This window comes from Echinococcus granulosus (assembly GCF_000524195.1).
Source record: "Echinococcus granulosus chromosome Unknown EG_S00194, whole genome shotgun sequence".
NCBI lineage: Eukaryota > Metazoa > Platyhelminthes > Cestoda > Cyclophyllidea > Taeniidae > Echinococcus > Echinococcus granulosus.
Genome location: NW_020170574.1, coordinates 32604 through 44058, shown reverse-complemented (window position 1 = coordinate 44058; position 11455 = coordinate 32604). Strand labels below are relative to the sequence as shown.

The following is an 11455-nucleotide window of genomic DNA, read 5'->3' as shown; positions in this document are numbered from 1 at the left end:
GCCTTCTTTTGTTTTCTAGGAAGTTTTGATAGCTCTCTATGTAATAGTGAAATCAGTATCAAGCTTTACATACCTGGCTATGGCCTTTAGTAGCGCTAAAGGCAAAAATTGCGTTAACGGTAAAATAGATTTTGAAGAAAAGCCATTATATGGAAGGGCTCAGAAAAACAGATGCAAAAGTTATCAATTTGACACTTTTATTGGCAGGCAAAGTCTGCTTCTCACAACCCAAAAAGTATCAAAGGAAAGAAACTGTTAAGTTTCAAAAGAAATAAACGAATCAATCGCTGCACCACAGCAAAATGTTTCCTTCTAGATTTGTTGGAACATGGAGATGAGACTGTTACCAACCTCACGCCCCTGCTTGTATCACTCCTTCCCTGCTAATCTACAATCTTTATTGAATTTCAAAAATGAGCTTGATGCTGAATGCAAAACTACACGACATTGGCAGGAATGTCAACGAATTCATTTTGAAGGACTGACGACCTCAATTTCTCTGGCTGATTGCTACGACTAAATGTCGAAGAAGAAGGGCATCAACTATGAATAGGTAAATCCGTCGGCTCAAAACAGAATATCCGTGCAAGATGCATGAGGCAATCCAATTGTAAGAAGGAGTTTCCAATTCTACAGTTCGAGTCCTTCTTGAAGTTGTTAATGTGGTATGTGAGTGTGGATGTTAGATAACCGATTATGTGCAAAAGGCCAGCGGGTTACCAGCAGTAATCGAGAGACTAGAACACCACCACTGGAACAGTGATCTACAATGCAATGACTAAATGGTCCGCATGAACGGTAAAAAGTGTCAAAGATTTGCAAAGAAGTAGAAACCAGGTATCGATTTGGTGTGATGTTTTCTGGACCTTTACTTGGGTTCATTTTGTTTCAATAATAAATGCATTTTAAGATTTGGCTTACGAATAAAGAATGAGCAATGAAAGTTACATCAACGGGGTCATTTTAAAATGCCCAATCTCACAATTTGAACACCAAAAGAGGCTAGATGACATATTAAAATCCTCCGAACTTCCCCTCCATTAGGTATTTAACAATGGATGTACCTGAGTGAAAACCACACTCTCAATACCACCCATAACAAGAAAAGACCTGATTATACGCGAATACTTGTGGTAATAGACACTTATTTTGCCGACAACTACAATAAAGGAATGGCACTTAACAAAATGTTCCATGTTTTACTGCAGTTGTATTGCTATTTTAAAAGACCAGAATAAAGTGGTTTAACTTTACCATATTTAAAATACATTTCAGTAGATGCAATTTCTTCAATGGTCTGAGATGGAAAAATCTTTTTGGGAGAGATTTGACTAATGGAGGCGAGTCAGCCACCTAAGATATTTGAGCTACAACTGTGACTGTCAATAACACCGATCTCAAAGAAAAATCCGTGGAGGTGAATAAGTTTCATAGCAAAGCGTGAATAAATGATATTGAATTTTGATACAGTTGTTGTTCAAGCAAAAGTAGCTGACTTGAAACCTACACTAGACAGCAAAGAAAACTTCTTAGTAGATGCATCATATTCATATAACAAGGCTGTACGAAGGCACTATTGAAACCAATCTGCTCCATTACTGATTTTGTAAGGCTGTAAATAAAAACTTGAACCCATAATTGTATTTGGTACGTTGAAATAGCCGGTATGTGGGCAGTGATGCCTGATTTCATACTGGGAATGGTCTGGATACCAAAAGGTTGATTTATGATTAAAAGGATAGAGGCCATCTTGGTAAGTCAAAATTAACTAATGGGGATTTTGCATAAATTATTTCTTACTTCGTCCATAAAGTATCCAATAACATCGCTATCAAGAGGAACATGCAATGTTGCTCGATAATAAGGCAGTGAAAAATTTAGTTAAACAATAGTGGCATCGGAGAGCGGCATCCAATTTTAGATGTTGAAACCGTGAAAACGCATTATAGTTATGTTGGGAAGAAAACGCACCAATAAATCCCATTCACCATTTGCACAATGAACATAGCTAAAGCAGGCAGCGCCCTAGATACTCCTATGTAATCAGCATCGAGTTGGTGAAAATAAGAGATCTGGTATATTTCCATGTTGTCATTTCTAGCATTTAGCACACTGCGACTTCCCGGAAGACAAAAGAGGTGTTAAGACTTAAGCAGAATATGCTTTATCGACCCATAGAAGGGCTGGGCGGTGCTACTGGCATGGCACCGAGGCCAGGCCGCTTGGCTGAGGTACAATGGCGGAGTGTTAAGTAGCCCACATGCAAAACCCAGAGTTAAACAAACAGTTAAAACATTACAAATTCTAGTAAGGGGAACAACTTAGCTGTTCATATTCTCCTAATTTTAGTATGATTTATTAACATATAGATGGATTCTTTAACTGCTGACAGATAGTAAACGTACCGTAAAAATGGTGCGAGTAGCTTTTGCAGAAATCGTAAAACTCATTAAAGACGGAATGATAAACATGTTTAAAATGAGAAGCCTGCATAAAGTGTGAGTCCATCCCCATTGTTTGCCTGCTATTTTAAAATAGTCACAAGACTGTATATGCTTAATGCATTTTAAAATGATATGGCAACGCTTTGTCTGCTAGGTTAAAAAATTCTGACAAAAAAGGATTTATGGGCCGTATTTACTACAGTATCAGAAGAAAACAAGAAGCTATTTATGATGAGATATATGAGTTTAAATTTAATTGGAAAAACTGAAATTCAAACCAAGTTGGCTCAAAGATTTTTAATAAATAACATTAAAAGGTGAGGCAGAACGAACTTTTTAAACAAATACTAAAGTGTTGGGATATTGTCACGTCTAGGAAAAATATCACACAAAGTGGGATGGGATGTAAATTACAAAAGTGGAATTGCATTATAAAAATGCCACAATTACAAAGATGGGGAAAAAACGAATTAAAAGGCGCTGATCCACTAAAATTGTTCACTGATTTTCTAAAAATAGAAAGCCGAAAGTCAACAACATTACCAGAAGGACGGCACCAAGGACTAAAATTCAAAAGGAGGTCCTAAAACAAGAACTCAGTGAAGGATATCATACAGTATATTTAAGGACATGTTCATGGTAATAGTAGGTATCTAAATAGCTGAAGGATATATGCAACTTCTGCCGAGTAACATGCCTGCGACGTGACTGGTAGCGCAACTTAACCTACCCCCGTGCTTTGAAGCGACATGCATTTGAAGATAAGCGCGACATGGAAACAATCTACCGCAATCGCTGCGCCGATGCGGCCTCAATCCTATAATGAACATGCGAAAGGCATTTTAGAGTCTCGTGTCAGATAAACATTTCATTTTCGTGGATTATAACCTATAAAACAGACTTGCTGTATTACTTGAACGAACGAGTTTTTCAGTTGTAGTAAAGTACCATTAGAGTTAATGGAAAGATTTTTACGAAATCGTGCTGTTAAAAGTTAATGTAATGGATAGGTTAAAAAAACACTAAATGTAAATAGCCAGAAATGAACTAACCCACCCTTGTGAACTGTGGCAACGTGAGTGCGAAGGCTTGAGGAATATGGGAAGGATTTTTTGCAATCACTACATGGGTACGGTTTCAATCCTGAAACGAACAGTATTAAGAGAAGTCCAGCATCTTTGTCGTGGGTTAGAGGTAGCGCTAACGCACAATCACCAAAGTTGACCACTAGCCATGTGTATATGAATTCTATAAAGTAATATACCTATAAAAATACTGACAAAGTAATTCAATTCACCTCTGTGTTTTGCGGCGGCGTGCCGCAGAAGATAAGCGCGCCTTGAAAATGATTTACCACAATCAATGCATAGATGGGGTTTTAATCCTAAAACGCGTATAAATGATAAAACCCACGACTTCTTCCACACGACCTGTTGCACACGCAAATAATTGAACAAGCTTCTACCATCTACCATGCATGGTTGTCCTTCAGTAAGCTGGATGCATTATTAAGGAAAGAACGCCTTTCAACATAGTCAATACATGTGCAATTATAGGCAAAACTTTTTCCATTTTTATGTTTTGATTCTTAATTTACTCTTTGATATCGGCGCTTATGCCGTTGCTGTTATCACTGTCTCCTTATAAGTCTGGCTAAGTGAATTTTATGCATTTATAGAAGTCATGGTTACTGACAAAGTATCCGGGATCCTTCTATTAAAGTGCGCTAAATTCAGTCTCTTGTTATGTTTTTCTATTTGTTATCACAATAACACCAACTCCGTATCCATTTAAAAACTTAAAATTTCATTTTCATTCCACTTCTTAGTGCGGATCATGGAACTGTCGAATAGTTTTTATGGAAATCATAAATGGAGATTATAAACAATAAGGGCTTTTTATTCCCTCATTTTAAGCAGTTTCGTTCCAATCTAATTTCAATTGTGGTAAATTTCAGACAATGAGTGCTTTAGAGGAAATTGGGTCATATACCGGTTTGTTTGATGAAATATACAATAAATACAGTAGATTACACTTCCATTTATTTACATGATAAATAAGCGCATTTAAGTTTTAACGATCATACTATATCGCTTCTTTGGTGCCTTAGACGCATTTAAAAGAATAACCGTAATCGGCTTGGATACATCGGATTATTAATACCTGTGTGATTTTCCACATGGGCTTTCAGAGATGCCTTTCTCTTAAACCTTTCTTTGCATTCGGGACACTGGAAGGGAGAATAGGTGGAGTGAACTTTGAGGTGCTCCTCTAAACTTGACTTCTGACGAAACACCTTATTGCAATCACTGCATTTTCGGGTGTCAGAGGGTTCTGCAAAAAAAAAACAAAACATTGGAACACTTAAATGCTAAAATGAATTCCATATTTCGTCTGACAAAATTTTGGTTGTAATAATAATTGCTTATAAGTTGATTATAATCATATATTTACGGAATTATCTAGCCTTCGCAAGTGTCTGGATTGAGTGAACCAGCCGTACCTGTTTTGAGATTTTCAATTTCAATATACGATTTGTAGTGGATTCCAAGTTCCTTTGCAAACTATGGAAGAAGGGAAATGTATAATGAATTCAAGCATTTAAAATTTTAACCATTCCAAAGTTTTAATTCATGTTCTAAAGTTATTTTTTAGCTGCAAAACTCCCAAGATCGCCAATGATATGGCTAAGAAAAAAGAACTGAAAATATCACGTACCTTATCACCGTAATATGTTAACAGTTCATAGCCAGGCATAATGTTCTAAATGCTTCATTTCAACTTGAAAAAGACATTACTTTGCAGGCTCGGTAATAAATTTCGCCCCTGTACTGTATTGCCACCAAATTTTGCTCCTTCTCACTTCGTGCACAGTTAACAAACTAAAATCAACAAACAGTTTGAAAAAGCAAAGTCCTATTTTAGCCCAATTTTACACGAAATACGCAAATGCTAGGAATGGGTTTGGTAGGAATTATCAGCAATTTACTAGTTATGTAAACCAAAAAACATGTTCGATAAATCGTATAATGAACTTGGAATAAAACAATCCGCTGAGCTTTCTTGGTAAATAATTTATATCAGAGAAGATTCTTTGAAATGAACTGAGATGTGCCTAAAACCCACTCTTAACCAGTTTGAAAGTATGGGCCGAGCCGCATCTACAAGATGGCCTTTGGTACCAGGCCGGTTATCTTTAACCAACCAGGCGTATCCAGAACGTGATCTCTGAAAATGTAAGGCGGTTATTTAGAAAAAAATAGTTTTAATCAAACTAATGGGCTCCAGACAAACATGCTTCAAGAAGTCCTTACAGCTCAAGATTGATTTACACTTATAAATGGGTATGGGTTTGGTTTTCTATTCATCATAGACAGCATTTGTGCGCGTCGATGCTGAATAAGTTGACCAAGTTCTCACAAATTAAAGCCGTATCATTTATGCACCATTTCGAATTCCTCGTCAGACAAGCCTTCCAAAGGAATGATTTCACCATCATAGGGCCCTAAAACCGAACCAATGGGGATTTTCCTTTCCGCCCAGGCACCAAGGCCAGCTCCTTTGATACTCGACCGACCTACATGAATGAAGAGCTCTGGCGCTGACCTTTTAGCGTGGTTGCGTTCATCCTTGCCACAGCTGCAGTCGTCGATTTTGCCGGACTTTACGGCATCACATCCTAGCAGTTCAGCTGACCTAATCCACAAGATTGGGTGTGTGGGGCAGGGATCCAAGTAAAACTTTTCACATATGTAGCAGACTAAAACGAGCGCAGAATATATAATCATGAGTTCTCTTAGTTCTTTTAATTGCCGTTCTTTAGTTCGATTATTTAATTGGAACAGTTTACTGCCCACAAACTCACTAAGTGCAATTTATTTCTTTACTGTCAAATTTAATAGTTACTATTTCGGCTCTTCTCCATTACTCAATTAATATTACTAACACAATTACGCGTATGAAGGCCATCAGGCACCAGCTGGTGGTTGTTTTTGTTAGGTAGCTTCAAGAAGTGTTAAATGTCCATCTCGGAGATAAAGTTACAGCATTAGCAAATTGTACACTTACGTTCTATGATATTTCATGATGAGAAAAGAACAATGTTAGAATTGACCTTAAGTATATTTGACCATTTGTTTCTCATCGAAACATTTGCTTTCCAATAAATTGCAAAACTGAACTTACTGAGTTCATACTTCATTTAAGTAAAGAGGAAAAAACTCACAGAAATAGCGGTCATCTTGGATATCTGGCGTGGACTCCCTGTATTCCAATTTAGTAATATTACTTTTCGGAAAGGTTCCATCTGAAAGTGCTTGGACTATGCAAAACATGCAAGGAATCTACCTCCATGCAGTTCCATCAGAGCTCCCGAAGTAGCAGAATTTTTAACAATACTTTTAGATAACTTTTCAATTACATTTACGTCAGCTTTCTCCACTTTTAAACAGCCAAAAGGGCCAGCATTGGTTGCGACAGTGTCTCCTTTCTGGATTTTTGGTTGTGAGATGGGTAGGCAGCCACTGGAAAGCAACTCCTCAGCGCTACTCCCCCAGTTACTGTCGTCACTGTCACTAGGCGATCTTGAAAAGATGGAACGAGGAAATCTCTACAAATGGAATACCGAATTATCACTTACATCATCTTGTGAGCGCTTTGACTTTTGTGTCCGCAATTCATCTGCTTGTATTAGAAATTTCAGAGGTACTTGTTTCGGCTGGATTTGTGATTTCTGCGAGGGATTAAGAACAGCTTCAGGTACTGAAAACCGCTTACGATTTGTTAAGAAAATGACACTAATAATGCTGAAAATGGGTAGTTTAGGTCAAATCACCATGCACATTTTAGATTACCCCTTAATCTAATGCAGTCAAGAAAAATGGTAGCAACGCGGTCATCATTTGATTAAACAATTTTGAATTCAATCAAAAGCATTTATTGTAAACAAGGCTCAGGTACCTCAAATGGCAGGGCAAGCATAATTCTACATATCTGGAATCAGCACCGGTTCGATGGCAAGACTGATAGTTCAAAAGGCAGGGAAAAGTTTTATTAATTACATAAAATGATGAAAATGTCTATTTTGAAAGGGACGTTGTTAACTTGAATTTGAAGTCGTCTGGACGTTTGCAAAGTACTTTTACACGAGTACTGCAAGTAAGAAAGCCAAAGAATCAGGGCCGATGTTAATTAAACGCCCAATTTAACTTATCGCTATTCTTACTATTTCCATCAGAAACACAGCTAGATATGCTAGCAAATCATTCACCCTAAATCAAATAAAAGGATTCCCATTAGGAATTAAAAACTTAAAATATGATCTTCACAAACACACCCACTAATCCGAAAAGTAGAAAATACTTAATAAACATCTTGAAAGCAAATGAGAATCGAAAATATCATCTTAAAACCAAGCAAAGTGGGCGCTGCACTGCTGTTGAAAAGGTATTATTGCAAAAGCAGTTCAAAATTGTTTAAAAAACTGTTTAACTTAACAGTTTAATTTTATTACGAAACACCTGTAATTAGAAAACAAACCCAATTATGGTCAAAAGACTTACGATATTGACGTCGCACCGCTTGTGAGCCCTTAGCTCTTCCACCTTCGTAAGAGCTAAACTACACATAACAAATTAACTTGACATACATCCCATGCTTCTTAGCAACTGTAGGTTACGAATCACCGCCTGTTCCCTCTCTTCTAAAATCGACATGCTTGCAAAGTCGAAAGAGTGTTAACACATCATCATATGGAAAAATTAAAACAAGATCATGTCAGTGCCTAGAGTAAGGAGTGTATAATCAGCATTACGTGCATAAATTTAGCAATGCAAGAAAGTCTTGTTGCAGTTGCGCAAAATATTCAATATGCATATCGTTCCACAACCAGATTCATTTAACACAACGAAACGCACTTATAACACAACAACAACCAACCAACTTCTTTGCAAGAAATTTCTATGCTGCCTCTTCATTGTTAGATTTGCACTTCTCTGAAAATATTGCATTACGCCCGCAGGTTTGTGTTCATGCGCTTTAAAAGTGCTAAAATTGTCTATTTTCTGTCTACACTACGCGGTTGTGAGTTCCACATGTTTTTAGATAAAGAGACCGCTTTTTGGGCTTTTTTATGTCTTTTGAGCTATCCATGCTTCTCACCCAATTTGCTCCAGTCATACTGTGTTGTTTAAAATATTTATATTGGTCATTGCAATGTTCACTCATTATCGTACATTTTTTAAAATAGTTTTTCATGATAATTTTAGTTTAAATTTTCTAACCAATTTTCACGGCTCTTGATTTCACCCCTTTGCGGCGATGGTGTGCGTGCCATGCTTAGTGGTTCCTTTCCTTCTCTGGGTCTTCCACAGATTCTTTCTACCTCTGTTGTTGCCCTTTTTCCCGAGTCTGCAGGCCAAATTGGGTCAAGCTCCGTCCGTGGAAGCCACTGAGGTAGACTTTTTGTTTAATTTTGTTTCTTTTTGGATAATTGTTTTTTTGCTACCCTAAGACCTTTTGTCTGATGGTTTAACTGTACTTTTACTCCTCTATAGGTAAATACTTTATCCTGTCCTACACACAGTGCAGAACACTCTGACAGTAGTCCAGTAAGTAGCAGTGTAAACTCCTCATTTGCCTTTTTGACTTCTAGACGGAATCCAAGAAGGACCTTTAAATGAATTAGAAAAGTTGGTATGCTACGCCCAATTGGTCTCCTGTTCTTAGCTATCAATGTATTTATTTTGCTGGAGCAAATGTCACCATTTTGAATGATCTTCATTCCTTTTTTGTCGGAGCAGTTTTCTCGACAAACAAATGAGGCTAAAACCCTCAAGTTTTCGTTTGGACTTTTGGTTGCCGGTGGCTGTGTTGACGAGCTCACTATACATATTCACGGATGACTGATGGGCATCAATAGGGTTGACCGTTTTTTACTGTTTTGAACTACATTGGTTTTTCCTGGCGCTTTCACATGGGGTCAGTTTCGGTAAACGTAAAATTCCTCTGATATAATATCGCTCTGCCGTATATTCTTTCCTCTTCTTGACTTTTAACAATAGGAGGGGTTGTTACTAAAGTTTGCAGTTTGTTATTGTGGATTGCCGTCGTGCGAGTTTTCATTGCAAGGATAATTTGGTGGGGGACGTAGGGAACGGCAGAGGCCAGCTTTCTCCTTGCCATTTGGATCCTTGATGATTGCGGAATGTGCTAGGGGGGATTTCTAGCATACCAAGCTTTTCTACGTCCGTGGAATCAATTATGCACAGTAAGGGGGGCGGGTGTCCAGGAGACGCGTTACGATCCTCCTGCCAACTCTGGGGTTTAATAGCGGCGGTGTCATTAATCCCTCTACGCGAGGGTGCACTCACTATAAGGGTCTAGGCTACCTGGGATGAATCGGGCACGGGGTTGTTTGCTACGCGCCTTGGTCGTTGGGGCTTCCTCGCCCCACCTGTTAAAGTTGTCACGCAGAATCCAAGAGGGTGCTGTTAGGGCAGCAAGCTTGAGAAAGACAGGAAGTTGAGTATCGCGGCTCTTAACATTAGCGTTTAGGTGATACATTACTTAAAATGCTGTTCTAGGGTTTTATAAGACCTTTAAAGATATGGAATTTGAATGTGGTGCACTAGTGCTGTTTAGTGGAGCATGGCGCCTAACGAATATCAATTAGCAATTTACTGAGAGAATCAATGAGCTACTAAAAGGTCGCTAAAATCGGGTTCAAATAGTAAACAGTTAAACACATTTTAAGTCATGAAACGAAACAAAACTAGGTTAAGTCAGTGGTTGGTCACTGCGTTTAAATTCGCGGGTGTCAAAATTTGCCTTTATATTTAAATTTCTGCAACAACAATTGAAAGTAAAAATTTTTTAATTGTATTTAGATCTTGCGTGCTTGCTTTCTTGGAAGGAACTTCAAAATCGCATTATCAGGGAATTGTTTAAGTCGTCCACTATTTCCACTTGGTATTCATGCTTTTATCGCTCTAAATTGCTCGGTGGGGCTTTTTCTACCTTTAACATTTTCACAAAAGTCAGCTGAGGCTCATATCAAATGGAAGCAGCTCGTCTTGAAAGACTTCAGGCTCTAAAGTCTGTTTCAGAACAGGCTCGGATCGGTGGCAAGGGCAGTGCCCGGAGGAAGAGAAAGGTTGTACATAAAAGTGCGGCGACCGACGATAAGAAGCTACAGGCTACTCTTAAAAAGTTGGGAATTAATGTAATCCCGTCGATCGAGGAGGTTAATATGTACCGAGCTGACGGTACGATGATTCACTTCAAGAACCCAAGGGTTCAGGCATCGCCACAGGCCAACATGTTCGCTGTTTCAGGTCTCGCTGAGAACAAGAGTATGTTACAATAGCTAACTTTCCCTATTTTTAGCACTCAATGACTTGTTCCCTAATATGATGAGTCAGCTGGAGACGGCGAAGCAGCGCCTTTCTAAAATGAGTGGTGGGTTTTTTGACATATTTTACCATCTGACCTCTAGAAGCAGCTCAAGGTGAAACAAAAGACACCGCTGAGGATGATGATGATGACGTCCCTGAGTTAGTCGGTGATTTTGAAGAAAAAAGTCGTCAAGAGTAAAGAACTGCAAGCGGTGCATTGGCGCCCGTTTGATATTTATGGCTATGAATAAAGTATTGTCTTTTATTCATTGGTTCATTTGCATTGCAGTTCTGTACTTATTTACATTATTGTCCTATTCGTTTTGATGCTCGTCGTCATTCGTTCGATTGTGCATAGCTGTTGCAGTTAACAGGATGCCACTACTTTTGGTTATCATTTCATCTTGCGACTGCTAGCTGCTGCGATTGTTACCTTGATTTGGGGTTTTTGGTTTTTATTTAGTATTCTGCTTCAAAGGCATTCTTTTATTCGTTGGGGGAAGCGGTTGGATTACTTGCAACTTTTCGCTCGCTGTACTCACCCTTGGTCTGCTTATTTTGGCGCCTATTTTGAGTGGTCGATAACATCGAAGTAAGCGCTTGTCGGCATATTCCGTT

At 38.4% G+C, this 11455-nt stretch overlaps 3 protein-coding genes across 3 annotated transcripts; 2 read left to right on the top strand and 1 right to left on the bottom strand. All coding sequences in view use genetic code 11, as the record gives it.

The window, feature by feature from the left end:
* Positions 1-437: 437 nt before the first annotated feature.
* On the bottom strand, positions 438-8158 carry EGR_10151 (Histone-lysine N-methyltransferase PRDM9; the record flags this gene model as incomplete). Its single annotated transcript, XM_024499400.1, has 12 exons — positions 438-516; positions 3497-3644; positions 4608-4778; positions 4948-5008; positions 5243-5326; positions 5571-5672; positions 5891-6204; positions 6670-6765; positions 6792-7053; positions 7084-7176; positions 8006-8058; positions 8092-8158. 12 exons carry the CDS (start codon positions 8156-8158, stop codon positions 438-440), a joined length of 1530 nt encoding a protein of 509 aa, XP_024346183.1.
* Positions 8159-8762: 604 nt separating this feature from the next.
* EGR_10150 (hypothetical protein) lies at positions 8763-9120 on the top strand (the record flags this gene model as incomplete). The annotated part of the gene is made up of 3 exons (XM_024499399.1): positions 8763-8897; positions 8999-9052; positions 9097-9120. 3 exons carry the CDS (start codon positions 8763-8765, stop codon positions 9118-9120), a joined length of 213 nt encoding a protein of 70 aa, XP_024346182.1.
* A 1380-nt stretch (positions 9121-10500) lies between these two features.
* EGR_10149 (Transcription factor BTF3) lies at positions 10501-11036 on the top strand (the record flags this gene model as incomplete). The annotated part of the gene is made up of 3 exons (XM_024499398.1): positions 10501-10795; positions 10830-10901; positions 10939-11036. The coding sequence occupies 3 exons, from the start codon at positions 10501-10503 to the stop codon at positions 11034-11036; spliced, it is 465 nt and encodes a 154-aa protein (XP_024346181.1).
* Positions 11037-11455: the final 419 nt, after the last annotated feature.